The 18536-nt window shown below is 52.1% G+C and overlaps 4 protein-coding genes across 4 annotated transcripts; all 4 read left to right on the top strand.

Annotated features, from left to right (window-relative positions):
• The first annotated feature begins 116 nt into the window (after positions 1–116).
• ACET3X_009702 (uncharacterized protein) lies at positions 117–3289 on the top strand. The gene is made up of 2 exons (XM_069455847.1): positions 117–343; positions 391–3289. The coding sequence occupies exons 1-2, from the start codon at positions 142–144 to the stop codon at positions 3159–3161; spliced, it is 2973 nt and encodes a 990-aa protein (XP_069302535.1). The 5' UTR covers positions 117–141; the 3' UTR covers positions 3162–3289.
• Positions 3290–10426: 7137 nt separating this feature from the next.
• Positions 10427–11414, top strand: ACET3X_009701 (uncharacterized protein). The gene is made up of 2 exons (XM_069455846.1): positions 10427–10661; positions 10732–11414. The coding sequence occupies exons 1-2, from the start codon at positions 10646–10648 to the stop codon at positions 11190–11192; spliced, it is 477 nt and encodes a 158-aa protein (XP_069302534.1). The 5' UTR covers positions 10427–10645; the 3' UTR covers positions 11193–11414.
• A 346-nt stretch (positions 11415–11760) lies between these two features.
• Positions 11761–12692, top strand: ACET3X_009700 (uncharacterized protein). Its single transcript, XM_069455845.1, has one exon. The coding sequence runs from the start codon at positions 11837–11839 to the stop codon at positions 12485–12487; it is 651 nt and encodes a 216-aa protein (XP_069302533.1). The 5' UTR covers positions 11761–11836; the 3' UTR covers positions 12488–12692.
• Positions 12693–15190: 2498 nt separating this feature from the next.
• Positions 15191–18408, top strand: ACET3X_009699 (uncharacterized protein). Its single transcript, XM_069455844.1, has 4 exons — positions 15191–15764; positions 15820–15903; positions 15968–16130; positions 16184–18408. Exons 1-4 carry the CDS (start codon positions 15544–15546, stop codon positions 17471–17473), a joined length of 1758 nt encoding a protein of 585 aa, XP_069302532.1. The 5' UTR covers positions 15191–15543; the 3' UTR covers positions 17474–18408.
• Positions 18409–18536: the final 128 nt, after the last annotated feature.

Raw genomic sequence — 18536 nt, 5'->3', positions numbered from 1 at the left:
CCACTTGAGAGAGCTCCGTCATGGTGCGGAGCTAGCAAGTGGAGCTAGGATCTTTTGATGTCTTGGCATCGACCAATCTTTCCCACACCACGAACACCGCGACGCCTCCAGTGTTTGTCAACCAACACACCTTGCCCCGACATGGAGTACTTCAGTCTGAAGCGGTCGACAGCTGCCGATCGTGGCGAAACCAACCTGTCCAGCAAGGTCTACGTGCGGTCTACGAAAAGTGGCAAGGTCCAGAAAATTGTCAGAGAGTTGTATCTACGACGCGACATTCCATGTTCCTCCAATCTTTGTAGAGCCTGTCTGGAGATTGCGCCGACCGACTACTCCAAGAAAGGTTCCGTCGCAAAACCCCACGTGCAGAGCTGGACTAATCTTTGTCAGTCGCCCCATTTGTCCTATCAGATACGCCAGCAGGATCCAAGGACTTCCCAAATGGCCAATATCTTGTTCCTGATACAAATGCTTTCCTCACCGGCATGGACTTGTTCGAGGTTGAGACCGCATTCCATGATGTTATTGTCCTCCAAACTGTCCTAGAGGAAGTCAAGAACCGCTCACTGCCTCTATACCATCGTCTGATATCCCTGACTAAGAACGAAGGAAAGCGCTTCTACGTGTTCTTCAACGAGTTCAGGCAAGAGACCTATGTGGCGCGGGAAGCTGGAGAGACCATCAATGACCGAAACGACCGAGCGGTTCGCAAAGCCGTACAGTGGTATAACGACCATATTACAGAGGCTGTCCAGGCGCGGAGCAAAAAGCAGACGCGAATACCCACAGTCGTCATGATCACCGACGACAGGGACAACTTGCGGAAAGCCAAAGCCGAAAAGGTTCCAGGCAAGACTTTGTCAGACTTTGTATCTGGTCTGGAAAACTCGGACGAACTTCTAGATATGATCAGCGCAGCGCAAGAGCAACGAGAAGTCAGGTCAAAAAAGCCAGAAATCTTCTATCCGGAACATTATACGGTCTCGAAGATGATGACTGGCGTAAAAGCTGGCCATTTACACCAAGGCATCTTCAACGTCTCTCCATACAATTACCTCGAAGGCTCGGTCCACGTACCTGCTTTCGATAAGTCTCTCCTTATTCTAGGACGCGAGAACAGCAACCGAGCTGTCTCTGGCGACGTAGTAGTTGTCGAGGTACTCCCTCAGGATCAGTGGAAGGCGCCTTCAACCAAGATCATTGAAGAGGAGACAGTGAACAAGAACGACAACGCCGAGGCTGAAGAAGGTGAAAATGTCATCACAGAGCGAGAACGACGAGCGCTACAGGAGGAAGTCAAGCGGGTTCATGGACAGAGTACAGAAGGAAGGCCACAGCCAACTGCGCGTGTAGTAGGTGTCATTAAGCGAAACTGGAGACAATACGTGGGCCACATCGATCGCGACTCTGTTCGCTCTTCTTCGAAGTCGAGTCGACAGCAACAGACCGTGTTCCTCGTTCCGATGGACAAGCGCATACCCAAAATCCGGATACGAACACGACAAGCCGGAGAACTCTTAGGTCAACGTGTTCTGGCGACGATCGACTCTTGGGACAGAGATTCCCGATATCCGGTCGGCCATTTCGTACGATCGCTTGGCGAGCTCGAGTCCAAGGGCGCAGAGACCGAAGCTTTACTACTAGAATGGGATGTTCAATATAAGCCTTTCCCCAAAACGGTTCTGGACTGCTTGCCTGCTGAAGGCCATGACTGGAAGGTACCAGCTAGCTTGGAGGATCCGGGCTGGAAGGGACGTAAAGATCTTCGCGACCTCTTGGTCTGCTCTATCGACCCTGTTGGTTGTGTTGACATCGATGATGCTCTACACGCCCACAAGCTACCCAACGGTAACTACCAGGTCGGTGTGCATATTGCGGACGTATCTCATTTCGTCAAACCGAACAATGCGATGGACAAGGAAGCCAGCCAACGTGGAACGACCGTTTACCTAGTCGACAAGCGCATCGACATGTTGCCTATGCTTCTTGGAACAGATCTGTGTTCCCTGAAACCATATGTCGAGCGCTACGCTTTCTCTGTAATTTGGGAGGTCACCGAGGACGCTGACATAGTTTCCTCGTATTTCACAAAGTCTGTTATCCGTTCAAGAGAGGCATTCAGCTACGAACAAGCTCAAATCCGGATAGACGATAAATCACAGCAGGATGATCTCACAAATGGCATGCGGACGCTACTTATGCTCTCCAAAAAGTTGAAGCAGAAGCGAATGGACGCTGGAGCATTGAATCTATCGTCACCAGAAGTAAAGGTCCGAACTGAATCCGAAACATCAGACCCGGCAGATGTCCAGACCAAGAAGCATCTTGACACCAACTCCCTCGTGGAGGAGTTCATGTTACTCGCCAACACTAGTGTTGCTGCAAAGAACTACGAAGCCTTTCCACAAACAGCTCTGCTCCGTCGCCACGCTGCTCCTCCCAAGACGAATTTCGAAGAGCTGGATAACCAGCTCAAGGTCAAAAAGGGGATGGAGCTCAAGACTGACAGCTCGAAGGCTTTGGCCGATTCACTCGACAAGTGTGTCGATCCCAACGACCCTTTCTTCAACACTCTGGTCAGGATCATGGCGACACGTTGCATGATGTCGGCTGAATACTTCTGCGCGGGAACTCAAGCATATCCCGAATTCAGGCATTATGGTCTTGCTAGCGAGATCTACACTCACTTCACGTCCCCCATCCGTCGCTATGCTGATCTCGAAGCACATCGTCAGCTTGCTGCTGCCATCGAGTACGAGCAGTTGGACCCTAGCCTACAGTCAAAAGCCAAGCTGGAAGCTGTATGCAAGAACATCAACGTGCGACATCGCAATGCACAGATGGCTGGTCGCGCTTCTATTGAGTATTATGTTGGCCAGGCGCTCAAGGGCAAGGACATCAACGAAGAAGGTTTTGTCATGAAGATCTTCTCCAACGGTTTCGTTGTTTTTGTACCGAGATTTGGTATTGAGAGCCTCATTCGTCTAAGGGATCTTGCTACACCGGAGCCGGAGGCTGACTTCGATGCTGACAACTATGTGTTGAGTATCAAGGGCGACGTTAAGAGGACTATCGAACTATTTGAGAAGGTGACTGTCAGGATCACGGACGAGCTTGAAGAAAGCACTGGAAAGAGAAAGGTGCGATTGAGTCTGGTATGAGGCTCAGGGAAGCTATCCCCAGGATCAAGTCACTAGGCGTTCAGGGCACAAAAATAGGGAAAGTGGCTCTCCTTGGACTGTATAACTAGCTGTCTTCGGATTGGTGATCACGTCCAACCTACTAGTATATTCGCATTTCATCACGTCCAATTGTCTCTGCTGTTAGCGTGTTGTCTCTTTAGGTTCAGAGCGACATCATCCTTCGTCATCGTACCTGCTGATAAAGTATTTACCAATCTACAGAAGACCAGTACTAACGATCGAGTGAACGGCCTTCACTCCGGTACCTAAGCCCTTAGTACGGGCGTCATCACAAAGTCTAGATCTCCAAGCTGTTGACAAATAACGGTCAAAGGCCAGCCAATGTACAAGCGCCCCCATTCGGTACTCCTCCTCCGCTTTCTCTCGCTCTCAAGCAGACTTGCGGCGTGGCGACAAACGACAGCAGCTTCCCGCTTTGTATCAGCATCCGGGTTGGCATTATCGTACTCACACATCAGCCCATTCAAGCACGATTCAATACCTGTCGATCCATGCGTATCCTGTTCGTAACCTGCACCCGCCCCCGTATTGCGCAAGCGACGCTCCAACAAGCTCACTTACGACATGCCGCTTCTGGACGCTCGGCCATGCTGACAAGGTTCACAACAGTCTCCAAATCATCGTTTATCCTTCCCTACAATCGTGCTACTAGTCAAGTGTCTGATCTCGAGGATTCCATCGTCACGTCATTGCGCTTCGAACCGGACCGTTTGTCTGCAGAGCTTTCGTTAATCAGGAGCAGCAATGCTGGTCATCAGTATGGCCGGCGGGAAAAGCTGCAAGGCGTGTTACATGCAAGCCATAACTGATGAGAAAAGGTGATCAGCTCTTTCCTTTCTCGGGCCAAGGTGCAGACCGTGGCGCCTGATTAGCCCGGCAACGGACCGAGCCCGTCCTGTATCTTAACGATCCACAGCGGAGGTTGACGACTAAAGTGGCACTTTGGGGTACGAAGGTTCGGCAAACCTGCTCTCAGAACTCTCCACGAGACCCGCAAACTCTACCGTCTTGGTTGTAATGAGCATCTTCAGACATGACGGAAGAGGGGACGGCGCTTAGAAACGTTCCCGTCACTCGGGAACGGCTGCAAGGCTGGTGGAAGTTGAAGTGGTGAGCGAGGTCGCTTATTAAGGTTTATCGTATCTGGGATGTGCGGGGAGCACTCCGGAGAACCGATGCTGCTAGGAGAATGTGAGAAACAGTGGTTATCCACATACGAGCTTAATTCTGCAGTGGATAGTTAACTGTCTTTCGAGCCGCGTAGAGATGCATGTGTAGAATGGAGTGGACGTGCAGTTGTGCCGCCGGAGCTGGAGTGAAACTTGGTTCAATCTCGGCGATAGAGATAATGGGCGTTCGTGAAGTGTTTGGTACAACATCGGCCCCGATGTCGTAGTGGGTACTTTACAGGGTAGAGTTCCATCCCTTGTTCTCCGACGGATCATCTTGATGTTCAGGTGATGTTGTGGGTGGTGATTATCGAGTTTGTTCTTCATAAGAATACGTACCGCTTGGACGGATTAGTGACAACATGGTTGCATGAGTGAAGGCCATAAATGGAGAAGTGAGAGTTTATTGGCGGCAGTAATTCCCGCGTCGATTGGACCCCTGAACTAACGCCGCATCTGCGGCTCTCTGGAAGCGCAGGTGCTCTCGATCGGACTACAACAGCAAAAGCAAAGCTGTTGACCATGATAACAACGTTTTGCAAAGCCGCACAGCTTGGCCGCTCGGATGGCGGCGGTTGTATGCTCCACCTGGGCAATGTGCGTATGCGATCTCGCTCGGATCTCGGTGGAACAAATAACTCCAATCACCAGGAGACCTTGCCTGCAGATCGTCAACGCTTCACCTTTCATTGAACGACCTCGCATCCTTCGCACAACAAGCGAAGTGAGCCTCAATCTATCTCTGATCATCATAAGCGTCATGGAGCGCTTCATATAGCAGATCCAATATACAGATGCATGCACAGCCGCCCCCACGAACACATGTTGCACAAGATATGCGGGCTATTGGACAGGGTCAATAACTATCTACTGGTCATACACATATTATGTGTACCCAGGTATGAGTCGTAGATGTCGGGTGAGAAGGGCGCAATGTGGATGGATCATGGATGCACCTGCATTATTGTTATCCGGCTCCAAGACGCCTATCGCTCCGACAAGCATTATAACGACTCGTGTTTGATTTCAAATATCGGCTTGTAGTGAACGGTAACGTCAAGCCGATTGAAGGAATACCTGCGCAAGCGTCACCGTTTGCGACATGCGAACGACACATGGTCAGTCCAGCTGACCATATCTAGGTAATACGCAAATGGAGCTTCCGACATCATCCGTTGCTAAAGCCTTTATTGCCGAACCTCCGGTCCATGACTTTTGTTGCATGGGTATAGGAAATTTTTCGTCGTTAAGCACATTCGCCATGGGCTTCCATGGGCCATAGTGTGTCTGTTATAGAGGGTCGGGAACAATCAATACTCACATAATGCCCCACGCAACTCAATATGACCATTGGAAGGACAGGTATGAATCCATGTAGCTTGCAAGAACCTTGCTGAGGCGACATGATTATTCGGATGACACCAGTTCCGAGGCTGCTTCCAGGAGAGCTTTTACTCTGGTCATCTTGCTTGAGTGGAGAGGCTGTGCGGGGTGTCATGAGGCTGATGTGGTGTCGGGCGTTCTGCTTATTCAAGAGGTTCTGCGTGCATCTTCATTTCAACGACTCGCTTGTTACAGGTCATGACGGATGCACTTCGGTGCCGAGATCAAGAACAGCGTAGGAAATGCGCCGTCACTTTTTTACGACATTTGCGAGCTCTGGATCGTGAGGTTGAGGTTGTGGCGGAGCTTTCGCTGTGGATATGCCATATCTGAGCTCTTATTGGTGGTAGCAGGAAATGTTAGATGCAAGCTGTGGTCTTGACACCTTCTTCTTTGGTAGCACCAATGACAGCAAGACAGACACAAGCATTCCCTCCCCGCTGTAGATCAGGAGATATTGAAAAAGCAATACAACAACTGCGACACATTGTGCATCGTACGCAACCATTACAAGTAGTTGCAAAGATATCATTATGTTTCTCGCACAGGCTGCCGAACAAAGTGTCCGCCGCTATGTGCGCGACCCACTACACGACCGTCAATTCGTGGGTCTGGCGTCCCAAGCCTGTTTGAGAATGATAGCCCATGTGCAAGTCGCGCAATTTAGCCGGCAAAACGACAGCGCCAGGCGCTAAGTTGCAGCTGCAGGTACCTGCCGTTTTGTACGGCATGGCGGTACAGGCGCGCTCGCAAACGCGGGACCTGGGTACCCTTGACCCCAACAGCGAGGTTGAAGAATTTGGGACATCCAACCTTGAGTGTGATCTTGTCGCAGGCTTCAACAAAGAAGGATGACCCCTTGAACTTGATGTAAAGATAGGTAGCGGGTTAAGCGACAAGACGCATTGTGGGTTGCGGGTGATGCCTTTTTGGTCGTGGCTTGTAATGAAGGTCTCATTTCGGTTGCAGGATGGGCGCGAAGATCATGATGACCACGGGATCAAGAGCCGACCCTTTGTTCGGCATGGAGAGCATGAGACAGTCGAGACACTGTACTTGGGTTCTGCAGAATTTGAAAGCGTGGTCGTCATGCGTCCGAGGATTGTCGCGTCAGAACGATCCCTTGACAGTACGATCCTTCGAGCTGACGCGCTTGCAATGGTTCTGCGCATATCGGCGACGGCTGTAGTGATGACACTCAAAGGCAGATTATGATTCGGAGACTTTTGGACGTATGCCGCTAGTTGTATAGGCATGTCCCTTTGATCGCTCTAACGAGTCCAGATGATGCACCGTCATGGCACTACCATGGGACTATGACTAGCAGCATTGTGGTAGTGGAGCAAGCTGCAAGGCCCAGTCGACGGCTCTCATGTCACTGTAACGAATGTGCATGGAGGCGTTGAGGTCATTGCTGGGCCAGATGCAGCCAGATTTGATGTATTTCAAGAAGGTTCGGTGTAGGGCCTGAAGCGCTATTGGCGGTTATCGAGACGGCCCCGCGATGAAGCATCGGAGATGATGAACAATGAATGACCTGGCACGCTGGCGACCAAGCAACCGTTCTTGCCAAGGAACATGTCGGTGCGTTTGCGCTATAATGCCCGGTTTGCTGCACAAAACCGTCGGTGCCAGGGTTGTGCGATAGTCAGGAACGCTCGGCTTCTAGCCTATAAGCCAGTTCAAGTGGTTGTGGTATCGACCAGTAGTGTTCAGCATCGCTTACGCTCCAGCTGTCGGCACCGAAACTTGTTTGGCACAGGGGCGAGTCGAGGTGGTGACGAGCCACAGCAGCTATGGGCTTGGAAAGGCTCACACCATCAGAATCTGGATGCGCTCCGTCGAGGGCCTAAGATAAAGAACCTTGACAGGAAGCTATCGCGGGACGCACCTAAAGCCCGACACGGGATTGGCCAGTGCCTGGAAGGGAGCGATGCTAATTGCAGTTGGTGGGGTTTGATAGATCGACGTCGTGTCAGTGCCCTGCTTTGCTCCAAGCGAACTTTCCGACCGACACACGCCCCCTCAGCCAAACCAAACGTTTGCTTGTCCCTCATTCGTACTCGGCCCTCTAGCCATGCAAGAAGCATTTCGACGAAGAAAAAAGAAACACTTCGTTGCGGGTGCGCGGCTGCCCTCGCTCGCAAGCCCTCGGTGTCAGTCTGCTGAGGCTGAAGCCGACTTCTGCCCTTGGATTCGCTGTGAGGTGATGGTGTGCTGTCAAATACCAACATCGTGCTGACCTCGACGACGCCACGTTGCCCGCTTCACGCCTCTGCAATGGCATATACTGGACGGGAGTGTCAGGCCCCTGCTGCAGGCACGGTGGAATTGCCTATCCCGGTACTTGCGCCATCGCCAACGGCGGGGTGTCGTTCCAAGGTTGTCGAAATTAGCCCATCATGGATTGCTCTTAGTGCACTGCTCACCGATATTTCCATGAGTCTGCCGTACTAACAAACTTCGCAACCCACCATCAAGTACGCTTCTGTACCTGCATGTCGCCTCAAGCCAAGCTTGTGCCGTCTCTATAACCCGCAACACTCCTCTCACTCGGTGCGCCATCGTTGCGCTCTACCGAAGGACCGTTCTTTGTCCTGCCTCGTTTTGTGGCGCTAGGTGCATACCATCAGTCCCTACTACGCTGCAGTGGAGCGAGGGTAGTAGACGCATGACCCAGGTTTCCGCTCTCCGAGCCCCTCCGCCGCCACCTTCCCGCATTACTTTATCCGCATCGCCCTCCAAGGTTCCCATCAGACAGAAGTGGGCTCAAGATTAATACCATCGTTTCGTCGACCGCCACCTCTCTGGAGTAGCCGCATCTACCGCAGCCACAGCCAGCATGGTTGTTATCTGATCAACGCCACTCTCTCTCATATATTCCTTTTGGATCTTCTTTCCAATACACCCTCAGGGTCTGCTCAAAATAGCGACAACGACGATCGCAACAGTCCCTGAGTACTTGTCACCAACACTCCCGTTCAGCATTCACACCTCACATACGTACCACCAGCACAACCATGGAGCAAGAAACAAAAGTCTGGATCATCCTCGGCGCTGTAGCAGGCACTCTCGTTCTGACGGCCGTTGCCGTTGCCCTTCTCTTCTGTTGGAAGAGATCTCAAAGACGGATGCGGGGCTTCTCCCTGCGAGCAGTCACACCACTCGACGACGCCGAGTTTGAATCCTGGAGACGGCCTAGCCAATATACCCAGCGACCGGAGAAGTACGGCATGCGGCCAGCTGTCCTACGGGAACAAGTATCTCCTAGAGCCACTACCGTGTTCGAGAAGGAGCTCAGCACATACGAGTTCCCTCCACGGACACCGTCATTAACCGACATGGCTTCACTAAAGTCGCCGACCAGCTCAATAAGAAAGCCTGAGCGTGCACGAAGGAAGTCGAGTGTAGCTTCGTCTATCGCAGATCGACCTCCGACGCCTTACTCACCGAACTCACCAAGCGGCGAGTTTAGTCGGGGCTCCACATCTTCACATCGATCTCAGCCTTTAATTCATTACCCATCCGTTGACGAAACATCTGCTTTCCGATTCAACTTCGACTTGGAGTACGGCACCCAACAGAGAGGGGCCGGACGCTGGATTTGAAGGCTAGTGTCACTTGACATGATTCCAACTCAACCAAGTCATCATCAACTTTGAAACATGCCCGCTCGAAGCGGTCACATGTACCGCCTGCAGCCTGTCCAATGCACTCAAGAATGAGTGATACATAGCTGACACCTGCCTGTGTCACAACGCACCGCTTCCTGCTGTACACCCATCGAGACTGTCGCGACACCAGTCCACACTTCACTTTTACGACCTTCGCTTCGCATACATACTTTACGACTGGACATGATTCTGTCTTTTGGGTTTTGGCGTTGGGCGGCGCTTTGCATCTATGATACCAGACCTTTGTGTCACTACACAGGCCTTGGGCCTCTTTTGTTTCTTTCAGTTGGAGGATGAAGCAAGTTAGTGCCGAACAAGGCGCATGAAGGGGAACCAGTAGATAGCCACACTTGTACTTGAGGAAGCAGTCGTAGCACTGTGAGAGGCTAGTCCTCGATTCCCAGAAGAAAGAAAATATACACATCATCATCTGACACTTTGCCAATACTGCAGTGATGTTCCTTGATTGCGCAATCCGCCCTGCACAGAACCACAGACCACGACATCAGCCGAAGCGGCATCTCGGCAACGGCCGTTTTCCACCGACGGCACCAGTGGTCCATGGAACATACAGGAAAAAAAAACGTGGTCTACACCGCCAGTTCAAGACCCCAGAATTTGCAATACTAGATCTGAAACTTGTGCCCGGCCGCGATCTCCACTCGACTCCACATGGGCTATCGAAAAGCGACGGGGAGGCGATTCATGCGCGATCGCGCCTCCCGTGCACAAGAAGTTGACCGCATTGTCAGACCGGGTATACCCCGCGATATGACGCGCAGTCGTGGTGCAGATGGGGCTGAGATGCAAGACGCAGGGTGGTGGAGTGTCATGTTCGGGCGTGTGTTACTCTTGCGCATCACGAGTGGATTCTGGTGAAAGGTGGTGAGTGACTAAGCAAGCGAGCCGGGCGGATGATGTGCAGCCAGGATTAGGTGTGTTGAGCTGCGTGGCCTGGGTGAAAGCGTTTAAGTGGGTCGACGTGGACAGCTGTCACCGTAACCGCTGTGCAAACAGGCAAAATATTGGCCACACAACAAGAAACTCATCGCGTGCTCGTCTCCCCATCTACCACGCGTCGCTCCAGTCAGCCACTCCCTGTGCGCGCAGATCAGTTGCAAGCGCGAACGCGAACTCGCCTTTTGCACACCCCCCACAACGCGTTCATCGCGTCTGGTACTCGACACCTGCACGTCCAGTCGCAAACCCGCCCAGCATGGACTTTATACAAGGTAAGCCTCGACGATGTGCTTACTGTCATGTCATCGTGTCGCAATGCACTCTGCTAACATGCACTGCCAGACTACGCAGCTCTCATCCCGCGCTTCCTCCCACCCTCCTTCGCAAGCCCACTCCTCCAACTCCTCACAACTTTCCTCGGCATCTCGCGCACCCTGACCACGCACCTCTCGCCTCTCCTCAACAAACTCATCACCCAGCCCGATGTCGCCACGGTCCTCGCTCTGCTCGCCATATTCTTCATCTCGCTCAAGATACTGGACATGATGTACCGAGCCGTCATCTTCTGGGTGAACCTGGCCTTGCGCCTGGCCTTGTGGGGCGGGATCCTCGTCGTGGGCTTCTGGGTATACAACAGGGGGCCTGAGGGCTTTGTACAAGATGTGCAAGGCTTGGTCGAGTACTGGCTGGGACAGTATGAGATGTATAGCCAAGAGGTCAAGGGATTCCAACAGCAGAAGGAGGATCAAATTAGGATGAGGGCGAGTGCGCAACAGCAGCAGAAGAGAAGGGGGTGGCGGTAAACATGGTGTGGGGTGAATCGCAGAGCACGTGTCTACCGAGACATTGCATTCGCATATTTGTCAACCTATCGACTCCTTTTTACGCATATTGTTATGGCGGCTGGGCATCTTGAAGGGAATGAGACTGGCTCTGGCATCTGTTGGCTTCGCCCTCACCGCTGGAGTGTTTGAGACAATAAGTTGTAAATGTTTGAGCATAACGAATAATGGTATCTATGAAAGTATCCCTTACTTCTTACTGAAACAGTGCCATATTGTGCTGCCAGTGGTACCGTCAAGTGTACAAGAACCGTACTCCGCCTTACTGGTCTTTTTTTTCAACAACATGTGATCAAATCAGTAATCGACTTTAACGGAGCTACCCACCATCCTCACATTGTGGTCAGACTTTCCAAGGGCAAAAGGTTCCACATGATTGTTCTGAATGGCTTATTACAGGTGAGGTGCTTGGAAGCGCATGTTCTACCTAGCAGTGCATTACCTATGTTTTGTCGTGGTGCCCAAGCCAAGCAACCAATGACGTCGCAAAGTCCCCGCAGACCTCCATCAACGCGCCCCAACCATCAACGTTCCACACGCGCAACGCAACACAAGTTTGATACCCTCGCATCCTCTGCAAGTCCAGTATTACCGCCGTATCGACCATGGCGGCAGCATCCCCTTACCCTGCCTCAACAACGTCCACACCAACACCCTCGACAGCAACCACCCTCACGAACCCAAACTTCGTCTTCCCACCACAATACTCCTTCCCACCCTTCTTCACCCTCCAGCCCGTTGCCAGCACACGGTCCTCACAATTAGCTTCCTGGTCGACCCTCATCCAATCTTACTGTCGCCACAACCGCATCTTCACCCTCTCCCTCATCGACGCGCTCCCAACTCCCCTCTTCACAAACGCGACCCTTCGCCGGAGCCTCTCCCTCCGCGACGCAAAAGCCATCCTCACGTACATGGCCTCTCCCGAAGGCGGAAATCGCGCAGAGTTTATAAATACCAGCTCGTCCAAGAAGGGAGCGAAGCCGGGCGAAGAGGGTGAAGGAGGCAAGGCGTGGATATATTGGCGGAGACCTGAGGAGTGGGCTGCGGCGTTTGAGGAATGGGTGGAGAGGACGGGACAAAAGGGTACAGTGCTGACCTTGTACGAGATTGTTGAAGGGGACGCAAGCCGCAGGAAAGAGTTTTATGGAATGGATATGGAGTTGTTGCAGAAGAGTTTGGGGGTTTGCGTGAAGAGGGGTAAGGCGCAGGTTTTCGGGTCTGGAGGCGAGGGAGAAGGTGTCAAGTTCTTTTAAGAGATGTCTTTGCGTGGCTGCTGGCTCGATTCGGTATTTCGTATACTAGGAAGAAAGACGCGGCCAAGGATGAGGGATGGAGAGACGCGGAGGACCTGGCGTTGAATGATACCCAATCGTGTTTTGGACGTGAAACTACAAGGCATGGGCTAGAGCTTACGGCGCAATAGACTTGAAAAACATTCTGAGATATCCGAGAAACCGGAATATCTCAACTACTTTATTGAATATTTCTTAATCCAGGCTTACAGTGTTCTCACGCCATCATCTATGCAACACCAGCGGCTTTCGACACGCATCTATCAAAGTGCCCTTAGGCTCTTTCCCCTTGACAGTAACATCTAGCCACTCACTCACCTCATCGACTGTCATGCCATTCTTACACGTATCCAACAGAATGAACACATCGGACCTGCTCCTTTCCGTCTCGAAGGCTCTGAATCAAGCAGGACGAATTGCGGACATCTCAGCAAAGAATTGGCTTTTTGGACAGGCTGTTTCGTCATGTTCTAGTTCTGTTGTGCATACTTCCGAGGTGGTGTTGGTGGTATCTATAGGATGAGTGGCACAGGAAGGTTCCCTGAGAAACTGGAGTAGTTAGGCAATGGCGTAAGGAGGAAATGTGGTCATGAGTTCATACTCTACTCTTGAGACTTGGTCACCTCCAACATTGATTAGGGTGTTTGGGGTACTTGTATCACGGTTACAGGGCTGTGTATTTTGCTGATATGCTGTCGTCTGGAAAGAGTCGTGGAATCACAGCTCTCAGGCCAGAAAATACGGCTTGGATATTGAGATATTTATGGCTACCCCGAAAAGGTCCATGGGGAGAGTCCAAGCACATGTTGTCGGCTCTGAAAAACGCAGGGTAGATGATCTCGCCCATAGTACACATGGAGTATGGACCAGAGCTGAGAGCACATTCGTTGATGGGCGTCAAATTGCCACTGCCTGATAGCTTGACATTGAAGGATTGTGCCATGTATCTTGCAAGCTTCGGAACTAGCAAGCCTGTCTTCATCACTGATACTCCATGTCGGACTTCGTGTGATGGGTGTGCATGCATCACCCACCCTATTAACATCTGCCTAAAACCTAGATTATTCGAGATATCTGCATCGTATATGATTATGCTTGGTATTGGAACTTGAGTTTCGACCTGGGCGAAAGCCAAAATGGCGTCTTCGCGGTTGTTTTGGCGGCCAGTGCGGTCGGTAAACTAATATGGAAGACAAAGTAACTTTTGGTACATCTAATAGCGAGAATCTTGCTGAAGCGTCCTTTGAAAAGGTTTCTTTACTGCGAAGGTCATCTCTGGGGGACACAGTAGCTCTCATGCATTGGCGTATCACAATAGAAGTTCATGGCGATTCTATATTAACTATGGATAGGTTGTACCCAAGTAGACGTTGATATAGTACTTGACTACCTAAAGTTAGCGACACGTGAATAATCACGTACAATAGTTTTCAATAGACTGAAATCCGGCAGTTGAGTTTGCCTAGTCGCATTGACCATATCCCAGCAAAGCCTGAAGTTCAAACAGGCAACGTCAGATGCCCCGAGCCTGGGCGTTATGGATACCATGAGGCGGCAGAGCAATGCAAATGGCGATTGAGAACAAGGAGCCCATGTACAATGACATGTTGACAGACTGGGTGGTGATATCCAAACACAAGGGATCCAGGATAATAAAGAGATGTTTGAAGACGTCGACTCTAGAAGTGGAGACGCACATAGGCTGTTGAGAAATCAAACGTAGTAAATAACGAAGATAGAGTCTGGGTCCAAGGCTAAAGAAGAAGGATGGACGTAGTTTGGAAATGCTTACGGCCCGTTGCACGACTTCAAGGATGGCATGCTCCAAGTCAAGGTCAAAGTCAGCCCTCAATACTCGTGCCGACAGAATCCACAAGATGCAACATGCTTCTCCACATGGTGGGCTGTGTACTAAGAATTGAATAGGGTGTAGATGCAGATCGGGGGCAGAGATCTTCGCAGGCTCGTTGCTCACAAACAATGGTTCAGGGAGGGGAACGGGCCGCTAGCTAGTCCGGAGAAGGAAAGGGCCGAGGGTCAGCGCAGAAGAAGTGCAGTAAACAGAGGCACGGAAGACGCTAAGCAAGTGGCTGGAGGGTCCGCCAGCTCCATGCGCTGTTCGAAACGCGCACAACGACGTCGCATAGACGAAGCGATGGTAGTACTAAGGCGGGACAGTCTCGGGCACAAGCTCGACGTTATGCGCTGCAACATAGCAAGGCCAGCCGAAGCGGACCGGTTGCGCGGTGAGGGTAGTATTTATTGTATATTGAAACAGCGGACCAAGCACATGAGGTTGGCTAGCGCATGCAGTCAGGCGCTATACCGCATGCGCCGTGCTGCAGGCCAGCAGAAGGCCCAGGTGTGGAGAGCTGCGAGCTCCCGTCGACACGTTGCACACAGTGGATATGCAGTGGGTCGACAAAGATGGTGGATGGCATGGGCAGTGTTGGACCTCATCACTCGACCAGCTCGAGTCGCAATCCGCAGCCAGGAACCTGAGACGAAAAGCATCGTCGGAGAGATAATTTTAGGCCAGGAACAGGCTTCGCGCTCATTTCCCGCCGGCAGGGTCGGGCCAATCAAGGGCACAGCCAGAGCGGACCCCTGACCCTGGCGCCCAGGAAGAAGCTAACCGACACGGTAGCTTCGCTGTTCGTGCGTGTTGACCATCCCCCAAGGCTCAAGCGCGTGCCTTCCTCTCTCCACTGTAGAGACCCGTCGCAGCTTCCCTACCCAGTACGCTCTTTCTGCCGCTGCGAGCCAGGCTCTCTCCTTCCCTTCTTAGACCGGCACGCAATCGATACGGTCTCTACTTTCTAATCCTCTTGGGTCCACGACAAGTACATCGATATACACCGCCCGACGCCCCATCTACATGTCGCGAATGGACTCGTGAAGCTGCGCGTCTCCTACTGGCCCGTCATCCTCGACAGCCTTACTCCGCCGCGGCCACATCCTAGGACTGCAAATCATCGACTAGTCATACAGCTTCTGCGCGTACCAACATCATCAGCATGCGCCTGTGCCTGTGCTGCGACAATGCTCGCGCTACCGCCTCCTGTTCTCAAAAGCAATCACGTTCAGGCACAAAAAGGGCCCGCGTCTTTGCAGTTGCTCTGGTCGCCGCCTCTGTACCGGCAACCATGGCCCAGCAGAGTTGCGTATCGCTCCAGGGCTCAACAGCCTGCCCGGCCTTCAGTACTGCTTCCGTCGACACGAATCTGACCGGCAACTTGTACGTCCAACATAACTAGATATGTCAAGTGGTGACTAATCTTGGTCGTAAACAGCCCTTTCCTCCAATTCGTGTCTGACACCCAGTCCTTCGACAAAGGCTTGATCGATTACATTGCAACTGGATACGCGCAGCGACAGTCAGTCTAGTCCTCGTCGTGCCACACGACTGCTCAATGGCATTGGCAGACTAACACATCCCAGGTACCAAGACATATTAGGATGCTCAAGCGTCAACCTCACTAGCACCGCCAATCTCTATGCTCGTTACACAAGAACAGTCCTCTGTAACCTCATCATCCAGTCTTCTAGGACGACATGCGGACTTGGCGACACGGCCGCAGTTCCGCTTTGCGCAGATGCTTGCGTACGTAACCACGTTCCCGATATTACACCGTATTGTGATGCTAACAAACGCAGGCTGACTTTGCTATCAGCGAACAAGTCATCGTATCCAGTCCGGACCTGTGCGGTACACCTGGTAACAATGCGGTTCCAGAAATTCGTTCCGACTTCGCTCGCTGTTCCAACCCTGCCAGCTCACTCAGCAGCAACTGTATCGATGCAACCGAAAACGAGCCCGACGAATGTGGATACCAAGGTAACCTCCAAGGATTGTGCCTCTTCTGTGGCTCAAGCACCGTCAACTCTACAGATTCTTGCTGCGTCAATGCGAACGTCGAGTCGCGCTGCGTAGGTGTTGATCTACCCACAACGGTTTCGATGCCTCCAGTGTTCCCCTCGAGCACCTCATCTGGATCTCCAAGCTCCACAGGAGGTGGTGGATCTGGTGGACGTGATCCCGGTTCTGGTCTTTCTGGAGGTGCCATTGCTGGTATCGTTATTGGATCACTCATCGGCGCCGCCCTGATTATTGCAGCTATTGTCTTCTGCTGCATGCGAAGGCGACACCAGAAGAACAGTCAGGCTGGTAGCGTATTCAACACGCCATCTCCTTCGCGACATCAATCACCCAAGGCGGGTATTATTCCCCCCATGAGCTATGGTGGTGACGGTCAAACGCCTGCTACTATTCTCCCAGGTGCCCGTGTTCAACGTATGTCGGCCTTGGAAGGATCATCATCCTCAGGTCCCAGCGATCGAGGCGGCCGTATGACTGCATATGGTGGCTCTCAACTTGGTCCCTATGACTCACCCGAATCGATCCGTGGCCATCTTGCCGGTAACCTCCCTAAACGACAAGGTTCGCTATCGAGCCACTCCGCTCTAGGAGCAAGCTCGTCACCGCTTTCTGGATCTGACCACACGCGTAACTTCTCGAGCCCAGATGGTATCGCTTCTGGCCAATCTGAGCAGCTGCAATTCTTCAAAGACTACTATTCTCAGGACGATATCCATCCCAACGATACTGTCGCCACTCTTTGGGCCTACCAACCTCGTGCCGGTGACGAGTTCGAGCTTGAAAGAGGAGACATGCTCAAGGTCGTCGGTATATGGGATGACGGTTGGGCGACAGGCGTAAGACTTTCCGAGACGGCAGAGCAGTGGGAGGCACGAAAGGCCGAGCAACGCGACTCGGGCGTGAGCAACGGAGGCCGAAGATCACCTGTTGAATCTGACAACGAGATCAAGGCTTTCCCCCTGGTCTGCGTGTGCTTGCCGCAGCACTGGAGGAAGACCATCGAAGGCGACAGCACAGACTCTGGCGGACATGGGAGTGGAGGTGACCGCATGCCTCCAAGCCCTTAAGATGTCTTGAAAGCCTGGTCTGTTAACGCTCCCTAGTTGCTTCCTCGCCATCCCCTACCCTAGATCGCCCACCGCCTTACATACGGTACGGCAAGAGCAAAAGTCGTGTCACATCCGCACTGCCTTGTTCGGTAACACGGCCACTACTCGCGAGCACACCAGACGTCCACTCACTGGGGTCTAGTACCCTCATCAGCTCCGAATCCGTCCACAAATAGTAATGTCGCCACGATGATGTTCTTTTACGCGCTGCTCTTTGTTTTTGACTTTGGTTTTTGGGTCTCCCAATGATCGGTCCTTCCTACCCCTCTAGGGGTCCTCGTCCCCTGAGCCCTTTGGACCATCGACACGTCATGACCTCCAAAAACGTTCTGCTTCTTTACGATCTGCGCGAACCATAGACTGCCTTCGGGTCTAGTGTCTAATACGCTCCCTCACCGCCTGATTGCGCAGTCCCGCGCAAAAATACCCTTCGACGTCCCAGTAATCACGCCACACACACACACACTCTGGTACACACGACCCTGACATACCTCCGGCTGATTGACTTTGTCTGTTCTATACCCCGCCGCATCATCCGTGCGACGCAGCTTTTTCTTTCTTGTTGACTGTTTTTGAAGGAGAGAGTGCTGGAAGCGATATTGTATATATGACCTTGCTTCCAGGTTACTCGAGGAAATTAGGTTAATGCTCTATCTTGACTACATTTCTACGATATCCCGCCTGTTGAGTAGAAGGGGTCTTATCGAGTTGGGTGGTGGCTTTTGCTGTTTGGATGATGAGGAGGAGAGAGATGAAGTTGGTGGAGATGGTTGCTTGCGTTTTGGATAACTAGGTACGGCAATGGAAAATACGGAATGTATATGACTTGAGTTCTCCGGGGAGTGCGTGCTACACGCAGTGCTACTTCATCATGGCTAGCATCTTGCGCCAGCCCAGTCCGAACCATCACCAGAATACTCGAACACCAACGTTCATGACTCGTCGTCCTGAAAGGTCCGCCTCATTTCTTAGATTATCCATCTTGGAGTATTGAAGTGCCGCCCCACCCCTATCCGCCTTT

Source organism: Alternaria dauci, chromosome 10 (genome assembly GCF_042100115.1).
Source record: "Alternaria dauci strain A2016 chromosome 10, whole genome shotgun sequence".
In the NCBI taxonomy this organism is placed as follows: domain Eukaryota; kingdom Fungi; phylum Ascomycota; class Dothideomycetes; order Pleosporales; family Pleosporaceae; genus Alternaria; species Alternaria dauci.
The sequence above is the reverse complement of the archived record's forward strand: the minus strand, read 5'-3'. Positions and strand labels throughout refer to the sequence as shown.

Excerpts from the sequence above, each read along its gene's own strand:
- ACET3X_009702 (XM_069455847.1), top strand. The coding sequence starts at position 142 with ATGGAGTACTTCAGTCTGAAGCGGTCGACAGCTGCCGATCGTGGCGAA. Across the intron at positions 344-390 it reads GACCGACTACTCCAAGAAAG|TCGCCCCATTTGTCCTATCA; the intron begins GTTCCGTCGCAA and ends AATCTTTGTCAG.
- ACET3X_009699 (XM_069455844.1), top strand. The coding sequence starts at position 15,544 with ATGCGCCTGTGCCTGTGCTGCGACAATGCTCGCGCTACCGCCTCCTGT. Across the intron at positions 15,904-15,967 it reads ACTGGATACGCGCAGCGACA|GTACCAAGACATATTAGGAT; the intron begins GTCAGTCTAGTC and ends AACACATCCCAG. Across the intron at positions 16,131-16,183 it reads CGCTTTGCGCAGATGCTTGC|GCTGACTTTGCTATCAGCGA; the intron begins GTACGTAACCAC and ends TAACAAACGCAG.
- ACET3X_009700 (XM_069455845.1), top strand. The coding sequence starts at position 11,837 with ATGGCGGCAGCATCCCCTTACCCTGCCTCAACAACGTCCACACCAACA.